Here is a 19838-nt window from a genome sequence, read left to right as displayed (position 1 = left end):
TCCGCACCCTCCTGACACCAGCGAGGCCAGCCAAGGGGTGGGGGGGGGGGGGGGAGGGGGGCGTGCACCTCAAAGCATACTTAGTGCACTGGGAGAATTTGTGCATCGGCTCCACCGGTAGTCTCTTTATCCGTCCGATTGTAAACATATGACAAGCATTTGCAAAAAGTAACCTTGTATTTTATTCAAACCAAACCACGCTCCACCTTCTTGGTTTCTTTTGAGAGACCTTCTTGTGTTTGACTATCTGAGAAAAACTCAGGATTGTGGGTTGATATATTAATAAAACATACTGGACTGTTTTGTAATATGGCAGCAACAAGTCACCAAGCAAACTAGAGGTATCACATGTAAAATTAACAGCTTGTGCCTGCAGTTTGGTCGTCGCTTTTTAATCCAACGGTCGAGAAACTACCGGTCCAGCCGGTGTACAGATTCATGTGCAATGGATACGTTCTCCACATGAGGCGACGAGTAGATGGTGCATGTCTGTCGTGGGCAGGGGATACCGGTCCGGAACCGGGTTTGCTGGCTAGTCGCACTTTATTCCTGTACGTCAGGCTAGTCTTGCAAAATAAAACTTGCAATTTGTCCCAGTTGCATACTTGGACTGGATTTACCACACACGCTACAAATTGACAATCTAACTACTACTTAGAATCGAATTTCACACTTCCAAGTCTCGTGTAAAACTTCAACTTGTCCGATTACACTTCTCGACAACCAAAAACAGATAAACAGGCAGGTCCATCTCAACCCAACTGACGCCTCGCCGGTATAACGTAATTCTGCCTCCTTCCCTGGCTCGTGTCCGAACAGGCAGGAGTCCTTCCAGCATCGGATTTTTCCACATCATCATCGTCCTAAGCAAATAAACCACTTGAGTGACATTACTAACAAACAGTACGTGGTAAAATACTAGCTACATACCTGGTATATCCATCTAATCCTTTCCTCGTTCGCTTTCCTCCAAGCATCCACATCCTTGGGGAATACCAGAGGATCATCCTTCTACAATATCACAGCAATAGCAGGGCATGACATAAAAAATAAAATGGAATAAAAGCAGAAAACTCGCTAGGTGGTAATAAATGACATACGTCTACGTCGGGGAAATCCAGTGGATGACTACCGCGACCTCTTGGCCACGAGGGATCATGGCCACCTTTGTATTTACCAGCGTCAATGGGGTGATACACACCAATATAGTCGTTTATACAACCATAGCATGGACCTTCATATGGATATATTAAAATGTCTCAATCAAGGGAACAAGCCAAACTGTGGACAAAACATTAAAATAAAATCTAGGACTAGCATAGAATACCATTATCGATAGATTCAAGCATATGGACACAGGTGAGCTCGAATTCTTCAAGTTCTCCTCTTATCGTTTTTGAGACTTCAGCAAAGAACAGATTGTCGACGCCACCTTCAGTCTTTCTAGTACAGTTCAGATGATAGTACCAGCCAGCATCGCCCTCATAAACTTCTTGGAAGCTCACAACATTTTCAACATGACTAGATGACCCGGTGCGCCCCGGCGCACAGGCATTCAATGGCGGAGGCTAATCATAAGGTTTGCCTTATTTTAGTACCGGAGGTTGAAGTGGAGCTCTTCCATCGAGTAAAGGCGGGTATTAGGGTTAAATGGGCATCCAGTTTGAGCTATAGTAGCATCCGACGAGGCATGTTACTGTGTTGCTCACCGTAAGTCTTGGTTTATTTCAATACTGGAGGCTCGGGAGCGCGAAGTGTAGCTCTTTCGATCACCGCCATCACCGCAGTAGCAAAGGGGGAGTATTAGGGTGAAATGGCCATCCATGGTGAACTATAGTAATATTCGGCGTGTTTCGATGGAGGGAACGCCCTCGACGGGCCTTCTACTCTCATTTGGCTACTTCGTTTTCTCCAATTTAGTTACAATATAATCGATGGGTTAGGCTGGAGAAAATGCCCTCGAGGTCCCTTCCACTATCTTTTGTATAATCCAGTTGGGGGGTATTTTTAGCTGTAGTAGTATCCGACGGGGCGTGTTACCGTTGCTCACCGTGAGTCTTGGGTTATTTCAATACCGGAGGATCAGAACGTTCTATTATCTTTTGAATTGATGTACATATATTTTTCTAAAATTTGACCCGTCAGCATATCTATCTAAACTGTTGACCAATTCTATGACAAAAGCATCCATGTTTTTTTTCAAAAACATGTCATCTGAAAAGATTCAGAAATCCAAGGTAAGTGGTCCAATTGTATTGCCAGACCAGTACCATGTATTAGTTACTATACTCATCGAGGCTGTTGCAACTGTCATTCACAAGACAAATATATGCATTGGCATGAGAATGTATGTATATATGCCCAACTCTTATATGTAAGCAAATCAGGAACTCTTGAGAACATAATCTGAACAAATTATCCATCTACACATTTCGGAAACAGACTACTTTCTAAATCAAACCTGAGCATGGGCTAATACATGGTTTGGCAATGATTGTCTTATATCAAGAGGAGATACTGTAGAACAGATTCAGTGACATATTCTGTCATCTCCACCAGTCTCCGGCACCTCCGTCGCCGGTTACAACCAGCAGCTCACACACATCTTGCACATCTAGCGGTAGCCCACAACGCAGTACCTGAGATAGAAAAAAAGCAGCAGCTCACCTGCCCGACAGAGATGTGAATATGCCAAGGAGGAGGGGCATGGCTATATCTTGCTACCCATAAAGTAGATAAGGTGCCAGGTGTAGCATATATTAACATTACAAAAGCTGGCGAGTTAAGTAGGCTGTACAATACACGTTTGAACATAAGTTTGAACTTTCCTCCAGAGGATGTCGACTACATCAAGTCAAAAGGATGCAAATGCTATCGTAAATTGGTGCCAGCGACCCTAAATTTACCAAAACCTGGTGTCGGCATGGGTCTACTGGATCCTAAGGGTGATGGCAGTAGATTTAGCGAGCTTCACTCGCTGTTGGAACTGACTTCCATTATGATATGCATTCTGCGCTATATTCTGCCATTCCTCGTCACGTGCACGGTCCTTATTCTCGTTGTCGATGCCTTGCCAGAATTGGCTGCTGTTGAATTCCTCTCTTGCGGCACTGCTCGGCATCATAGTTATCTGTGTAGACTGAGCGCTCCTGCACCATGGCTATAACCATGTCTATATCACTATCTGGTACATAGTCCTCATGAGATGTCACTTTGCTGCTAACAATGCCAGCAGGTATGGCGTCAGCAGCAACCATGGCCTCATCAGAGGAGGAGGATTCTCCTGCTGGAGGAAGCGGAATGGAGGCGCGGCTCGCGGGGACGTGTGAGCTCTCGGCCTCCGCACCTGCCGCCTCACGCCGCAGGAAAGCTGGTGCAGCTGCAAAACCATAGTTGGTGTAGCGTCTCATTCCGCGTTTGCGCCCCCTGTCTGAGAGCTTCTTTTCTGTTTCAGTCTTATGACGGGTGGAGGAGACAGATTGGTTGTGGATATTCGGTGGATTGAAGCGGCGAGCGTGGCCACCACACACCCTCAACGCTGACCTGCGAGGCTGCATTGTATGCGTAGATTCTGCTATCCAAAGCAAGAGACATGTGATGGAAACTATGTATGTAATTATTAGAAATGTTATAAATTGAAGGTTATCTAGTTATTTAGCTACAGATTGATCTCGTAGTTGACCTTTACTGCAAGACTATACCTAAACCTTCTCTTTATTCTTGTATATCAAACTCACTGGCTGATATGGCTGAATATGATAAGTAAAGTTAGTGATAAGGAAAAAATCGCTAATGTATTCTCTACAAAGCAGACTAACGTGGATGGAACTCAGACGCAGGGAATTAGGACAGCGAGCATCAGTTTCGAATCAAAATTAGGACCTATGAGATCAAGTAGAAATATTATAAATTATGGTATGAGGTGAATAAGACGGTAATGTAACAACGACTCTAGGAGGCCAAGTAGTCTAGCTACATTTAAAAGTAACAATATTGAGTGCTTCTACTGAGCAATCAACAACATTGTGGAAACCTAATAAAATAGGATAAGCTTAGGTTACACGAGCAAGCTTAGCCTGATTCTGCTGTCTAGGAGTCGCCTCAACCAGCTTCTCAAGTTCCCTTCTACATTGCTGGGCCCTGTGATCAATATGATGCACACCTACTGTTTGTTCTCAACAAAATGATGGACACTGACCTTCATGAACCACTGAAACCAAAAGAACACACGTATATTACACTAAAAGAGAATAATACAAACCTATTTTGGCTACTAAATTCAGCAACCAGCTGCCATCCTAAAAAAGCACAGTGAAGCATCTTCAATCTGTCTAAAAGAATTCATGCAACCCTTACTAAGTTAATACCACATGTGTGAAGTGTGTAAAGCTTAAATAACAAGCAAACAATACCTACACTACTCTTATAGGCGGGTATTGACACCTTAGCCCTGATGACACAATTTTCTAGCATGTTTAAGACGCCCAAGTGCAAGTGGTCAGAATCAACACAAAAAGAAGTCGCAATCTAAAACAACTATCGTTTTTACCATGAACGGAAACAGGGAGAGAGGAACCACCATCAGTTCAGGCCAGGACCAAAAGAGTAAAAAGTACAAGGCACACTGTACACAATCTGCTTGCCACAGTTGGACGTTGGTGCAGGAATGCGGCACATTATCTTTGTGGTAGGCTTACAGATCTTCAGGATATATATTAGATGTGTGCCAATTAGTATAAATGTAATTAGGTAATTTGTTAATAAAAAGGAAATTGGGTAAGTTCATTTGATATCTCCCAAGCAAAGATTCAGTGGTAAAGATGGTCTGCATGCCCTAGCTTAAGCCTCATTATATCATTTCGAAATTCCTTGTAATCTGTATTGAACCCTCAAACTATCCTAAACCTGTACAACATAATTTTAGTTTTGACCTAAAAAAATAAATCAGCACGTAACTTCTAAAAATGAACACCCAGCAAAACAAGAAACCAAATACCATATTTTCGGGAAACATGTTCAGTATGCCAAGTGTGCAGTACAAAAATAAGAATTCAACAGTGGAAACTAACTTTATGCATTGAAATTTACTGGATAGCAAGACAACATTCAAGAAACTTAACCACTGAAATGCCTTTTTACAAGAGAAACCAAGAAATGTGGTTCTTACCGATTTTCATCTTGCTTCTGCTTGAAAGTGACCAACATGACAACTGTCAACCTTGGAGCAGACACCTCGTTATAGCATCACAATCATAAATAAGAAAACAATAAAACAGTTGCTTTACTGTCCATAATCAGAAGCAGCACCGAATTTCAGGCAATAGCTATTGGATCGAGTATGAATATCAAATCATGGACTGATTTTAGTCAGGTTCAAGGATGAATAGAAAATCATGATATTCGGCACGAAGGATACAAATGGAGAAATAATAAAGAGAGCTTTCTTTTTCCATGTGAGGACATATACTGCTACATATTTGAATCGCATTTAAACCTGATGAGTAGACAAACTGAAAGAACATAGTTACTCCGTAGAACATTAGAACTACACATATTAAGACGAAATCCCATTTAACTTGTGTGATGTATATTTAGAGTTGCACATATTTACATTAAAAGAGTTTTCTTGACAGGAGGCTGCAGAGAGAAGTACTAACGCACAGAATAATGAAATTAAAATGGTACCCTGAAAATGGTAAACGAGTTTTATTGTGTAAAAGACTTGGAAACCTCATGCGTCTTATCAGAGCATGGAATATTTTCTCTGTAACATGGCGAAGCATGGAGGAGCCTCCATTTGTGCTTGCGTCACTCACGGTGTGCGGCTTACAGAAGAATTTCATTTGTGCCCTAAATCAAATTAAAATGGTGCTATGAAAATGGTAAACAATCTTTATTGCGTAAAAGACTTGGAAACCTCATGCCTGCTTACCAGGACAGGGATATCTTCTCCGCAATACGGCAAGGCACGGAGAAGCCTCCATGTGTGCTTGCATCACTTCGCAGTGATCGGCTTACAGAAGAACTGCACTTGTGGCCTCGCTTTCGTGCAAGCTCTGACAGCCGGAATGCTTCTTTTCATACTGATAAACATCAGATCAAAAGAAATACAAGGATTAGGGCATTGGTACATAAAGATAAAACTTCAGAGAAAGCCACAAATTTAAGATCCTTACTGTATTTACTGGCTGAAGAGTCATATATGCATACACCTCCTCAGTATCTAGGTCTGCCTAAATAATCAAGAGAAAAAAATCTTTCAGAACCTGTGATCGCAAGAGTGTCGTGTCGAACAATATGGGGGAGGAGTTGTAGATTACTTAGAAAGTCACATTGTGTAGAAGACATCAATTTTGAGGGCATTCCTTTGCACAGAAACTGCAACCTGAATAAGACACATGGTATGTCCAGGAAATTCTTCTGTATTTGAAGATTTTTTTTGATCCTTCTGTATTTGAAGATAAAGAAGAGTGACTATTGAATAAACATGGAAACACAAAATTTCCATCCACATGAAAAGTAAGAGCATTCTACAATTGGGAATCAGCAGAAGAAAATATAAGCATCGAAACCATTTAGCGGGTACTGTGTACAAGTTTTTTTTTTCAAAACAAACTCAGTTGCTTTCTGTAAACGGTACTCATTATACATTGCTAACTTTGCATCCAAAAGGTACTCATTATACATTGCTAACTTTGCATCCAAAAACAAGAATTATTTCATTGAATGATTAAGGAAATACGCATTCAAACATCCTCCCCATTATATGCCAACTTTCTGCAGGTTCCCATAAAAAAATGAAATGAAAATTAGTATTCTGCAATCCAGAAAGTGCCAAATTCATGAGTGAGCTCTGTTTAGATAAACTCTTCATAAGTACAATAATAGTGTTCCTCCCACATATCATCATGAGCAACATACCCCATCCCACATACAAATCTTATTTATTTATGCTGATATTTCTAAAAGAAAATGCAGACGGAAAACATACCCTATCCCACGGTGTAAGCAGCCGCACCATCCCAAGGAAAAAAGCTCCATCCACAGCAGTCCATGGTGGCAGGCGGCCCTCTCTATCGTTGCCACCACCGTCACCATGATTGGAAAATTACCTTCAGGCTACTTCGTCGTTGTCGGTCAAGGTTCACCTCCACGCCATTGATGCCATCCAGGCACCGAGCCAGTGCCCGCCTCCACGGTTGAAGCACATCAACTTATCCTTCCTCCTCCCTTCGGGCTGCCATATGTGTGAACTACCTCGATGTCCGGCAGTGCTGCAACAAACCTTCTGCCTGCATGAAACGAATTAGAAAATTTAAGGAGCATACAAAACTGAATGAAAAATATATATAAGGGTCTCATGGTAACACAATTCGTGGATGCATCAAGGCAGCCGTGACGCGAACGTTGTACTGCAAATAGAGAAAGTTCTCATGGTAACAAAATTTGCCGATGCATCACAGCCACCATACCGCTCCGTCCATGATTAATTCTACACCTGAGCGTCGTAACAATGGTCCACCTTGTAGACACCAGCCACCTCTCCATCTTGCATCTTCCAAGGAAGAGCATCTAGCAACACACACATACAACACAGGGGAGGAAAGATGGGGAAAAACTCGCACCCACCTCTGCATCTTGCATCCCCTCCAACAGAGAGCATCTAGCAATACACACACCGCGAAGGGGAAGAAAGATGGGGAGAAACTCACCGTGTGCCTCGTGAAGATTGCTTGCGCCGCTCCTCGTCCGCGCTCGTGCACTGGACCCGTGTAGAGGCCAGCGACTTCGCTCGTGCGCAGACCACCTGGGACAACTCCGGTGCACCATGCATCACCACCACGCCATGGAGCCTCCTCTTGCCGTATGCGTGGATTGGTCGATTCAATTTGGAGAGCTGGAGGAGGGGCGCCATGTGAAGCCCTTGCTCCTCCGCCCTTCAGTGGAAATAAGGGATTAATGTAATCAACTTGAAAACCGACTTCATAAAGCAGAAGTTCACTTACCACAACCACTCCATAGATCACTTCTTTGGTGTTCCTAATTTCTGAACGAATATTCATATTCTCATACGTTGTGTTATTCAGATGCCGTTTCAATCGGCCCAGCCGCTGTGCTAGAACACCTTGTACATTTCTTTTAGGCCATGCACAATTGGAAAATCTGCAAGACACATCAGTCACATAAGGTGCTAGCAATGGCCCTTGCAAAGTACTAATCTAACTCATCTCTCCCCAACCAAACTGAGCAAATTCTTCATCTACAATTTCCCAAATAGAGTATTTTTCCGAATCGAACCTAGGCATGAAAACTAATCTAGCAAACGATTGTCATACCTGGAGAGGAGAAATTGCATAACGAATTCTGTGGCATATCAGGTCAGCTTTGGTGCCCTCCGGTTGGTCATTTTCTCCACCAGCGCTAGCAGCCTTGGTATCGGCCGCCGCCAACCGCCAATCGATTCCCATCTCAGGTCGTGAAAGAGAAAAGGAAGAGGCACAGGAGGGTTAGGATAGATTTTGGACCAGCTTTCCCGATCCATGGGCATAGGTCACGGACCAGCTGCTTGCTCTTATTTCGCAACCGCCGAGCTCGTACCTGCTGCTAGTCGCTCGGCATCAACCGTCTTCCATCAGATGAGGTCGCAGGCAGCCACCATCGTTCACCTTAAATCCTGTCATATGAGTAAGAAAAATTATGGTTAGATCGATCTAAGTTGGCAGCAAATGAACTGAAAGACAGGAAAAAAATACATTGGATGGAAAGTAGGGAGAGAGGGAGGGGAGCAGAAACCATTCCTCCCATGGCTGTAGCTTCTCCTCCACCCAGCGCCTAGACCAGAGCCGGCCCAGAGCCGCCTATTGCTGCACCTCCACCTATGTCCCAAGATCCGAACTGGCGCTGCCCCTCGAGATCCGTCCGCCTGCTGCACCTCCAAAACCACCTCAAACCTTGTCCACCTCAAGCCACCGCCGCCGCTCAGCATGCTCCCAGCTGCCGCCGCTCAGCACACTCCCTGCCGCCACCGGCTCCGCGTCCAGCCGCCTCGGTCGTTCGGGCGCTGCTCCCTGCACTGGAGAAGGGGAGAGCTGCTCACGGAGCGGAACAGAGGAGACGAGCGGGGGCGGCTCCGAGCAGGAGTGGGGACGCGGAGACGAGAGAGAGAGGAGACGGGGAGGAGGCCAGCGAGACGCATCTCGAGGCGGCGCACCTCACCAGTGCGAGGGACTCGCTGATGCACCGCCGCCCTCCTCTGGTACCCGCTCCTGCCCGTCGACCCGAGGCGGCGCCCGCCCACCTCCTCATCGCACGACGACGCACGCGACCGGCTGTCACCTGGAGGAGCCGCGGCGGCGACGACTGACGCGGCATCCGCGCGGCGACACCCGCGACCGGCCGTGACCGTCGCCTGCCGGCGCTCCAGCGCCCCGCGGCTGCTCCCGGGCCCGCGCTGCCGGCCGCCTCCGCGACGTGCTCTTGCAGAAGACCAGGAACAGGCGCGCCGCCACGGTTGGGGAGGAGGAGAGACGAGGATTGGGGAGGAGAGGGAGGCACGGGATTGGGGAGAGAGCTGTCGGTAAGGCCTAGGGTTTTCTCCTTTTTCATTTTCTGAGCGACGCGAGCACATACGCTTACTGTCTCAAACAAATGGCCCCACGCACGCACGGGCCCAGCCGTCATCCACCCAGAACAAGAAGCAGCTGGTGAAAGAAAAGTTACCGCATCCGACGGCTGAGGTGAAAAGTGGGATTGGGAAGTTACTGTACAAGGTGCAATGAACGGATCAGATGTATTTGCCCCCTTCAGAGCCCTCCAATGAGCGGGTACTCTTTGAACATTTATAGGAGAAATATGCACAATCCTGATATCACATTGCATCAACAACAATTAATTGTACACGAATAGTACAAGACAGTCAAGGCCGCATGCGTGCATTCACCAGAGTAGTCTAGAAAGGTGAGGGAGGGAGGAAGAGCGAGCAAACCGCTGAAAGCGTGTTCTCCTCGTTGTACTTGTCCAACAAAGCTTGAACCAATAGCCCCATATGATCTTCGTCCGGATTGGATGTCGAAGAATTTGCTTTTGCCGTCTGGCCAGTAAAGAGCATTTCGTATAGCAATCTCCGACCTTGAAAGTCCATCATTTGAGCGCCTGAGAACCAATGAATGAAAGCTAATCAATGAGTAACTTTAAACCCGTAAGAAGAAGAGTTTAAATCTGAACAAGTCAGAGAGGAGTGGAGGCAGAGGAGGAATACAGCTGCTGCTGGCTTCTGTTTTGAGTAATTAGAAGAGTAGTCTCTTATGTCCAGCTGATAGTTTTATTAGTGGCCAACTTGTAAGTACTAGTAACTGCTTCTTATTTTTGAAAAGTCTAGGGGAGATAAAGAGAAGCTTCACATTTTTGGATCCTGTAGTTCATCAAGGCGGAGGAATATAGCCATCTCAGCTTCCTCCAAGCTCTGGAACGGCCCACCTAGCTTAGGATACGTGTGGAAAACTTGATCAAGATCTACTCTGATGAAAAACTGATGATTCCAACCGGTAGGTTTCCGGGCGGAAATGGGTGGCGTCGGCGAGTGAGTCGCCACCAGTGCCCGCTTGGAGGAAGCGTCAGTGATGGGTGATTTCCCCAATGTTGCCGTGGCAATGAACAATTCGTTGGATGTGAACATATCTGGCTCTTGCAGCACCCAATATTGGTAAGCGCTGTCAGACCTGAAGTGGAACATGATGAGAAGATGAATATAATTATGGATAAATCCATCAATTCAATTTCGACTAGATGAGAGGCATAAAGGAAATATACGCACGGTTGAGTCAGAAACAGATTGGCTTTAGCCTGGGCTTCGTCCAGGGCTTGGTTCAGCTGAGGTGTCAGAATTAGTTCGTCCTTGAGAGGTCTGAAGTGGAACACAAGCAAGAGTTGAAGAATATCATGGACAATGAAAAAGAACACATGGACAATACATCGTATATCAACCATCGCTCCCCAATCAAGGAGAGAGGGGGAGAGAGAGAGAGATTCGTACGATGTAGGCTGCAAAAGAGATGAGTCGTCAGCCTTCAGTGTTGTAGTGTCAAGCAACTCCTCTGAGTCCAAGCCATATGGTTCCGTGTGCCTGAACAAAAAGAGGGAGATTGTAATGCAAGAAAAAACAATCTGGTTTAAAGAGAGTAAAGAAAGAAGGAATGCCAAGCAACTTAGATGTAGATAATCTCTTCATCTAACTACCAATCTCTGAACTAATGTTAACTGGGACGGGCAAGATAGTAAAGAAAATTGGGCCAACTGGTTCAAATTGGGCATCAAGTCTATCTAAGTGGTAATTACAGTGTGCAGTGCTATAATAACAAATTCAGCTTGTTTCTATGTCCATGGTCGGTGATGCCAAATGTAGTCTCATGGAGGTGCAGTGGCAATGCCAATATGTGGTGTGGTACTGTGGTGGCACAACAGTACGGGAGGAGGCTTGAGATGACAGGCAAAACCACTAACATTTGGATGCTCTGATGAATGATGGCAGCTAGCTATGCACAGCAATATCAGGAATCCATCAAATTTTCTACCGATGCACACAGTTCTATAGTCAGGTGTCTGATCAAGGATAAATCGTCTAACCCTAACCAAGCAAGTTCGCAGTTCGCTCAGGACTGAGCAGAACACATGATAACCACTGCACAAAAGAAAGGCGACATACAGAAGTGGAAGATGGCCGGGCCTCGCCCGGCGGCGGTTGGAGATGAGGTCCCTGCAGACATGGTCGGCGGGCGATCGTGCCGACCAGCCGATGTCGTCGTCGGCGACGAGAACCCCATCCCCATCTTCTTGCCCGCCGGGAAGACGGTACAGGGACGTGGGTCGGTGGTCGCCTACGGGCGTCGGAGCAGGGGAGGGGCGGAGACGGCCGCGGCGGAGGCGTTGTCCGCGACCCATGGCGGGCGGGCGACTAAGGAGGAGCTAGGGTTTGGAGATTTCCGTGGAAGGAGGGGAAAAGCTGCGCCTTGGCTTCTTGCTTCTCGCTGCACGGCGTTTTCGATTTGAGCTCCGGAGGCGGCAAGGTTCTCCTTCCTTCCTTTCCCTTACGGAATCGGTTCAGGGTGCTCCAGGTCGGCGCAGTGGCTGCGGTGAATTACCCAACATGAGGTAATTCCTTTTTTTTTTTCGTTTCGTTTCCTTTTCTTTTATTTTTTCTGCTATTTCTATTATGTTTCTTTTCTGTTTTTCATAATCCGATATTTCTGAAAAAACTATTTTGAAAAACCTGAACAGTTTTAAAATACGAATATTTCAGAAATACTAAAAAATCAAAATCAAAAGTTTAATTTTTAATATTTTCTGAAGTAGAACATTTTTTAGTTTTTCAACTTTTCAATTTTGAACCTTTTTCACCTATGAATATTTTCAAAAAAAGTTTAAATACAAACTGAACATTTTTATATCTGAGCACATTTCTAAAACTGGACATTTTTTAATCTAAACAAATTTCAAAATATAAACATTTTTCAGTTGAACAAATTACAAAATATGAACAAAATTAAGAAAAATGTGAACATATTTAAAAAAACTGAACAAATTTCAAAACCGTAAAATATTGTAAAAGAAAAACCAAAAAATAAAACCGAAAAAAGAAAACTGAGAGAGAGAGAACAAGTATCACAAAGAAGGATTCAAAATATAATTTCAACAATATTGCCCACGAGACATGTAAAAAAACAATATTGCACATGACTACATGAGAGCACTTTCAGAAATTGATATGCAATAAATTGCTAAAGGACATATTCGGGATCGGTGAATAAATTGCTAAAGGACATATTCGGGATCGGTGAATCATGAACATGATTTTATAAGCTGTAATAAATAGGAATGAACGAACCAAATAGGAATTATAATGGCATCACTCCTGAACTTGTAGTGAGGTAGTTCTCTACCCTCTCGTTTAGGGTTTCCTGTTCCGGGGGCGATTTATTCGCCACCGTGAGATCAGGCCGGTCTTTGGCTCCTCCTTCCGCCTTTCACCCCCTCTCTCTCGGTTTCTCTCCCTCAACAATATCTATGTGCGTCTCCCGCTGGTTCTCCTTGTGACGGTTGCTGTTTGGACGCCTCTCCTAGGGTTTGGTTTGACTTGGTGAACATGGACGCAAAGGAAGACGAGGAAGCAAGATCGAACCCTGTGATCATGCCGACGGTGGTCGAGGCCGCGTCCGCTGCCTCGGGTGCCTCTGCGTCATCTAGTAGTGTAAAGGATGCGGATCTGGATGATATGTTTAATCATCTGGAGCTGAACGAAGAATAACTAGATGATGCCGTGATCGGGGTTGATGAAGCAAGAGAGTATCAGCAAGCTGCCCGGTGGCTTGCGATTGGCAAGGTGCATACGTCCCGTTCATTCAGTACGGACGCCCTGGTGGAGAAGATGAAAGTTGTATGGAACCTGTCCCGCGATCCGATCTGTAGAGAAGTTGGTGAAAAATTATTTATCTTTCAGATGTTTTGCTTGGGTGATCGGAAGAAAGTGGTTCACCAAGGCCCCTGGACTTTTCGGGGCTGGGGAGTGCTCATCAAAGACTATGATGGATTGAGCGATCCCGAGAATCTATGTCTGGGCACAAATCCATGGCATACCAGAATTATATCGAAAGAAAAGTTGATGACCTTGCTCGACGTGTTGGCAAAATTAAGGAGGTACAGATGGCCCCAAAACTGTTCTATGATGGGAACTATGTGCGTATTCACGTGAGAGTCGATATATCCAGGCCCTTGTGAGGTTTGTGTCCTTAACAATGCCTGAAGGGAAGAGAAGGCTGGCGAGCGGTGCACTCTAATGGGGCACGATCATGAGGAATGTGGCGACGGCGTTTGGACTGAACAACAATTGCAGTATGGTTCTTGGATACTAGCTGTCCGAAGTGTTGGAGATATGCCCAAGGGGCAATAATAAAATGATTATTATAATATATCTTTGTGTTTATGATAAATGTTTGCATACCATGCTATAATTTTATTAACCGAAACATTGATACATGTGTGTTATGTAAACAACAAGGAGTCCCTAGTAAGCCTCTTGTATAACTAGCTTGTTGATTAACAGATGATCATTGTTTCGTGATCATGAACATTGGATGTTATTAATAACAAGGTTATGTCATTAGGTGAATGATATAATGGACACACACCCAAATAAGTGTAGCATAAGATCACGTCATTAAGTTCAGTTTGCTATAAGCTTTCGATACATAGTTACCTAGTCCTTCGACCATGAGATCATGTAAACACTTATACCGGAAGGGTACTTTGATTACATCAAACGCCACTGCGTAAATGGGTGGTTATAAAGGTTGGATTAAGTATTCGGAAAGTATGAGTTGAGGCATATGGATCAAGAGTGGGATTTGTCCATCCCGATGACGGATAGATATACTTTGGGCCCTCTCGGTGGAATGTCGTCTGATTAGCTTGCAAGCATGTGAATAGTTCACAAGAGATGATATGACACGGTACGAGTAAAGAGTACTTGTCGGAGACGAGGTTGAACGAGGTATAGAGATACCGATGATCAAACCTCGGACAAGTAAAATATCGCGAGACAAAGGGAATTGGTATCGTATGTAAATGGTTCAATCGATCACTAAGTTATCGTTGAATATGTGGGAGCCATTATGGATCTCCAGATCCCGCTATTGGTTATTGGTCGGAGAAGAGTCTCAACCATGTCTGCATAGTTCACGAACCGTAGGGTGACACACATTAGGTTTGATGTCGTTTAAGTAGATATGGAATATGAAATGGAGTTCGAAGTTTTGTTCGGAGTCTCGGATGGGATCCAGGACATCACGAGGAGGTCCGGAATGGTCAGGAGAATAAGATTCATATATAGGAAATCACTTTCCATGTTTGGAAATGATCCGGTGCATTTATGGAAGGCGCTAGAATGTTCTAGAACCTTCCGGAAGAAATCACCATGGAAGGTGGAGTCCCGGTTGGACTCCACCAACCCTAACTTGCCAACCAAGTGGGAGGGTGGAGTCCATGGTGGACTCCACCACCCTTGGCCGGCCAAGTAAGAAGGAAAGGGGGGAGTCCCACTCCCCCTAGGTTTGGCCCTTTGGAAGGTTTGGGAGTTGGACTCTTATTCGGATTCTAGGGCTAACCCTTGGGGTTCCACCTATATAATGAGGGAGAGAGGAAGGGGGCCGGCCACCACCTTGGCCGCACCTTCTAGAGGCACCAAGGCCGGCGCCCCAGCTGCCCCCTCTCCCCAAACCCTAGCCGCTCCCTCTCCTCATACTTCTCCCGCAGCGCTTACGGCGAAGCCCTGCCGAAGATCTTCACCACCACCGTCACCACGCCGTCGTGCTGGCGGGATTCCGCGGAGGATCTACTACTTACGCTGCCCGCTGGAACGGGGAGAAGGACGTCGTCATCAACACCGAACGTGTGACCGAGTACGGAGGTGCTGCCCGACTGTGGCACCGTCAAGATCTTCTACGCGCTTTTGAAAGCGGCAAGTGATCGACTACAGCAACAACGAGATCTAATCTTGTAGGCTTTGGAAATCTTCGAGGGTTAGTCTCATGATCTTCTCGTTGCTACCATCTTCTAGATTGGATCTTGGCTTGTTATTCGTTCTTGCGGTAGGAATTTTTTTGTTTTCTATGCTACGAATCCCATCACGAAGAGCAAGTCAGCCTCCTCCGGTGCCTCATCGTTTTGCTCCTCGGGCTCCGTTACATGGAGGTTTTGCCGGTAGAGGTTAGACACACAACGCTGGCCCAAAAAAGCGCTCTTCAGGCAATGCTGATTTAGATACCACAGATGATTTGCAAGATTCTGCCACAAGCCTAATTAAACTTGGTTCTCATAATACCCATGTGGTAGAGGGAAGTGAAAATGACCCAAGTGCTAGGAAACAATTGGATATGAATCTGACTAAGGATAGTAGTGACAATAGTATGGAGGCTGACCCTAGAGTAGGCGAAGTTCATATGCCTCCTCTTCCTCCACCGTATGTGAAAACAAAAGACCTGGAGAAAGCAAGGACGTCTCACAATCTGGATGCTGACAATGAAAATCTGGCACCATTGGTGGCATCCCTTCGGGATGACCGCCAGGCCTAATGTGTCTTCTAGGCTAGAATTTTCGTGGGTTAGGGCATCCTGCAACAGTTTGAGAGTTGGACTGCCTAGTGCAATCCTATAAACCATGCTTGGTGTTCCTATGTGAAACTACACAAAGTGACGAACGAGTAAAAAAACCTCCGCTTCCGCATTGGTATGACCGGTTGCTTTCAAGTTTCTGGTGATGGCAAAGGAGGAGGTATTGCGATGTATTGGTAGGAAGGGATTACCGTTGACCTCCTATCTTTCAGTAATCGACATATTGATGTGCATATCAGTGGTGGTCCTTATGATCGCATGTGGCGATGTACCTTTGTATATGGTGAACCAAAAGCAAGCGATCGGCATCAGTTCTGGACTACTATTAGATCAATCAAAAATAGTTCATCGGAGCCTTGGTTAATGTTAGGAGACTTTAATGAGGCAATGTGGCAAGAAGAGCATTTTTCGCGGACAAGACGATCTGAAAGTCTGATGAGAGATTTTAGAGATACATTTGTGGGCACTCCTTGGACTTGGGACAATAAAAAAAAGGGAGAGCGCAATGTAAAGGTCCGTTTGGACAGAGCTGTGGCCTCCCCAGCTTGGTCTAACTATTTCCCACAATACAGACTAAGGCACATTTCGTCCTTTAGGTCGGATCATACCTCTCTTCTCCTATCAGTGGATCAGGCTCAAAATTGTCGGATGGATAGGCCGATACGGCATTATGAAGTGGCGTGGGAACGGGAGCCTTCCTTTCCGGTGGCAGTGGAGGAAGCATGGTCACGCAGAGTTCCTTGTTAAGATCTAGGCGACATAAATAGATCTCTCAAGGATGTCATGTTCGGTCTGTATAAATGGAAGACTGTCCATTTTAAATCGCAGCCAAAGGAAATTGAAAAGAAGAGAGCAAAACTTGAAGAACTGCATGTTCTGAACGATGAAATTAGTAATATGGAGCGACTAAAACTCACAAAGGAGATGTATGAACTTCTGTACAGGGAGGAGATAGCATGGCTTCGTGATACGTCCAAAACGTATCTACTTTTCCGAACACTTTTGCTATTGTTTTGCCTCTAATTTGTGTATTTTGGATACAACTAACACGGACTAACGCTGTTTTCAACAGAATTGCCCTGGTGTCTTATTTTTGTGCAGAAAATCAACTTTCAGGAAAATCCCCGGAAATAATTGCAATGGGCCTATTTTCACATAAGACTTACGGAGACAGAAGACGAGACGGAGGGGGACCACGAGGGGCGCACACCACATGGAGGCGCGGTGGGACCCTGGGCCGCACCGCCCTATGGTGGCGCCACCTCGGCCAGCCCCCGACGCTCCCCTCTGGACTACTTAAAGCCCTTGACCTAAAAACGCACGGGGGTTCGACCAATTTGCCAGAAGACATCCAGAACTCCGCCGCCATCGCGAAACCCAATCTCGGGATCACAAACTCCGTTCTGGCACCCTTTCGGGACGGGGAATTGGAGGATATCATCGCCATCATCACCACCGACGCCTCTCCATCGGCCATCCATGTTTCCCCCATCCATGTGTGAGTAAATCCCTCGCTGTAGGCTGAAGGGGATGGTAGGGATTGGATGAGATTGTTCATGTAATAGCCATAAGATTGTTAGGGCATAGTGCCTAGTGTCCGTTGTTGGTACTTTTATGATATTGTTGCAACTTGTTATGCTTAATGCTTGTCACTAGGGCCCGAGTGCCATGATTTCAGATCTGAACATGTTATTGATTCATGATGATATTCATTGTTTTATGATCTTACTTGCAAGTTGTATACACATATTGTTGTCCGGAACCCGAGGCCCCAAAGTGACGAAATTGGGACAACCGGAGGGGAAGGCTGTGATATGAGGATCACATGTGTTCACGGAGTGTTAATGCTTTGCTCCGGTACTCTATTAAAAGGAGTACCTTAATTACCAGTAGTTTCCCTAGAGGCCCGGCTGCCACCGGCTGGTAGGACAAAAGATGTTGTGCAAGTTTCTCATTGCGAGCCCGTACGACTATATACGGAACACATGCTTATGGTTATTTAGTACTTGGATACTGTTTTATTATTATCTGCAAATGCCTTGCCTTGATTATTACATGAGTTCTCTTATCCATGGAGCACCCGTTCATCCATCCCTATGCCTACAGTATTTTAATCCTGCTGTTTACTATAATCACTACTGCTGTCTTTATTACACTATTGCTTATATTTCACTACTCGCTATCGCTATAAAATTGTTGCTACTGATAAACTATTGCGAGCAAGTCTGTTTTCAGGTGCAGCTGAATTGACAACTCCGCTGTTAAGGCTTACAAATATTCTTTGGCTCCCCTTGTGTCGAATCAATAAATTGGGTTTTACTTCCCTCGAAGACTGTTGCGATCCCCTATACTTGTGGGTCATCAAGACTATTTTCTGGCGCCGTTGCCGGGGAGCATAGCTTTATTTGCAAGTTCACCCGAATTGATATTGTTCGCTGCAAATCCTCCATCATGGGTAAACCTCGCGATGCTAAAGTCGCCATATTACCATCCACTACAAGAAAAGGTACAACTCCGAGTACCTCTACTGCTCTTGATTCACCATCTGTGATAAGTCAACTTGTTTCACCACCACAAGCTTCACATGCTGATACTTCTGCTGAATCTGAAAATTCCTCTTATAATTTGATGATGCTTCTATTGTTCTTGATGATAATGGTTCATTAGGTTCTTTTCTAGATGCTACAATTGCCAGGTCTAGACAAATTGAAAATACTCGTTACACTCGTTAATTCACCCGAGTCCGTTGAACACTCTAGTGATGATCTTGATGAAGATTATGTGGAACTTGATGATGATTTTATTGATAAATATAATGCTACTACTGATGCAAGTAACATTAAAAAGCTTCTTGCACAACGTGCTGTTAGATATAAACTGTCTCCTCATCCTAAATTTGCCACATCTCCTATAAACATTAAGGATAAGGATTATGATTTTTCTCTTGATTTGTCTCATATATCTATTGTTGAGAAAACACCTTTTTGTGGTACTGAAAAAGAAAGTGCTGTAGAGCACATGATTGAGCTTTCTACTTTGAGTAGCTTGTTTTCTGATGATACCAAGAAGCGTACTTTGTTGCTAAATTTTTTCCTTTCTCATTAAAGGATGATGCTAAAACTTGGTATAATAGTTTGCCTCCTGATTCTATTGATAGTCCAAATGGTTTGCTTGATGTTTTCTTTCGAAAATATTTTCCTGCTAGTGCTCAACATATTGCTTTGCAAAAAATTTATAGTTTTGACCAGGAAGATGGAGAGAAATTGCCTGAAGCTTGGGCAAGATTTTTCTCTCTTCTTAGAGCTCGGCCTGGACATGATTTGTAAAAGCATGACTTACTTGATATATTTTATAGTGGACTAACCATTGAGTCTAGGGCATACCTGGATAGTTGTGCTTGGTTGTGTTTTCAGGAAAAGAACTCCAGACGAAGCTGAAGAATTATTGGCTAGAATAGGCCAAAATCATGATGATTGGACTACACCTGAACCAACCCCAACACCAATATTGAAGAAGAGGGGTATGATTGAATTAAATGATGAAGATATGAGGGAAGCCAAGAAATCTCTTAAAGAGAAAGGTATTAAATCTGAAGATGTGAAGAATTTACCCCCATAGAAGATTTATGTAAGATAACTCCCCCTTCATCCACGATTGAGGTACATTCCCTTCAACGCT

General features: G+C 44.8%; 1 protein-coding gene and 1 long non-coding RNA gene across 7 annotated transcripts; both read right to left on the bottom strand.

Moving 5' to 3' along the window:
* Positions 1–578: 578 nt before the first annotated feature.
* On the bottom strand, positions 579–11800 carry LOC124652365. The gene is made up of 10 exons (XM_047191386.1): positions 11702–11800; positions 11033–11122; positions 10814–10903; positions 10401–10718; positions 9986–10152; positions 9852–9862; positions 1328–1521; positions 1101–1234; positions 931–1011; positions 579–863 (listed from the first exon to the last, which is right to left on the bottom strand). Exons 4-10 carry the CDS (start codon positions 10420–10422, stop codon positions 753–755), a joined length of 720 nt encoding a protein of 239 aa, XP_047047342.1. The 5' UTR covers positions 10423–10718; positions 10814–10903; positions 11033–11122; positions 11702–11800; the 3' UTR covers positions 579–752.
* On the bottom strand, positions 2314–8979 carry LOC124652366. Of its 6 annotated transcripts, XR_006987686.1 has the most exons (11): positions 8794–8973; positions 8599–8674; positions 8337–8468; positions 8007–8163; positions 7713–7937; positions 6992–7292; positions 6321–6448; positions 6177–6233; positions 5933–6083; positions 5168–5850; positions 3891–4210 (listed from the first exon to the last, which is right to left on the bottom strand). It is a non-coding gene; the product is annotated as an uncharacterized LOC124652366 (long non-coding RNA). The 6 variants fall into 6 exon arrangements; XR_006987690.1 differs by lacking the exon at positions 3891–4210 and adding an exon at positions 2314–2639 and having other exon boundaries at positions 5168–5232; positions 8337–8674; positions 8794–8979; XR_006987687.1 differs by lacking the exon at positions 3891–4210 and adding an exon at positions 2314–2639 and having other exon boundaries at positions 8337–8674; positions 8794–8974.
* Positions 11801–19838: the final 8038 nt, after the last annotated feature.

This window comes from Lolium rigidum, chromosome 5, assembly GCF_022539505.1.
Source record: "Lolium rigidum isolate FL_2022 chromosome 5, APGP_CSIRO_Lrig_0.1, whole genome shotgun sequence".
NCBI lineage: Eukaryota > Viridiplantae > Streptophyta > Magnoliopsida > Poales > Poaceae > Lolium > Lolium rigidum.
The sequence above is the reverse complement of the archived record's forward strand: the minus strand, read 5'-3'. Positions and strand labels throughout refer to the sequence as shown.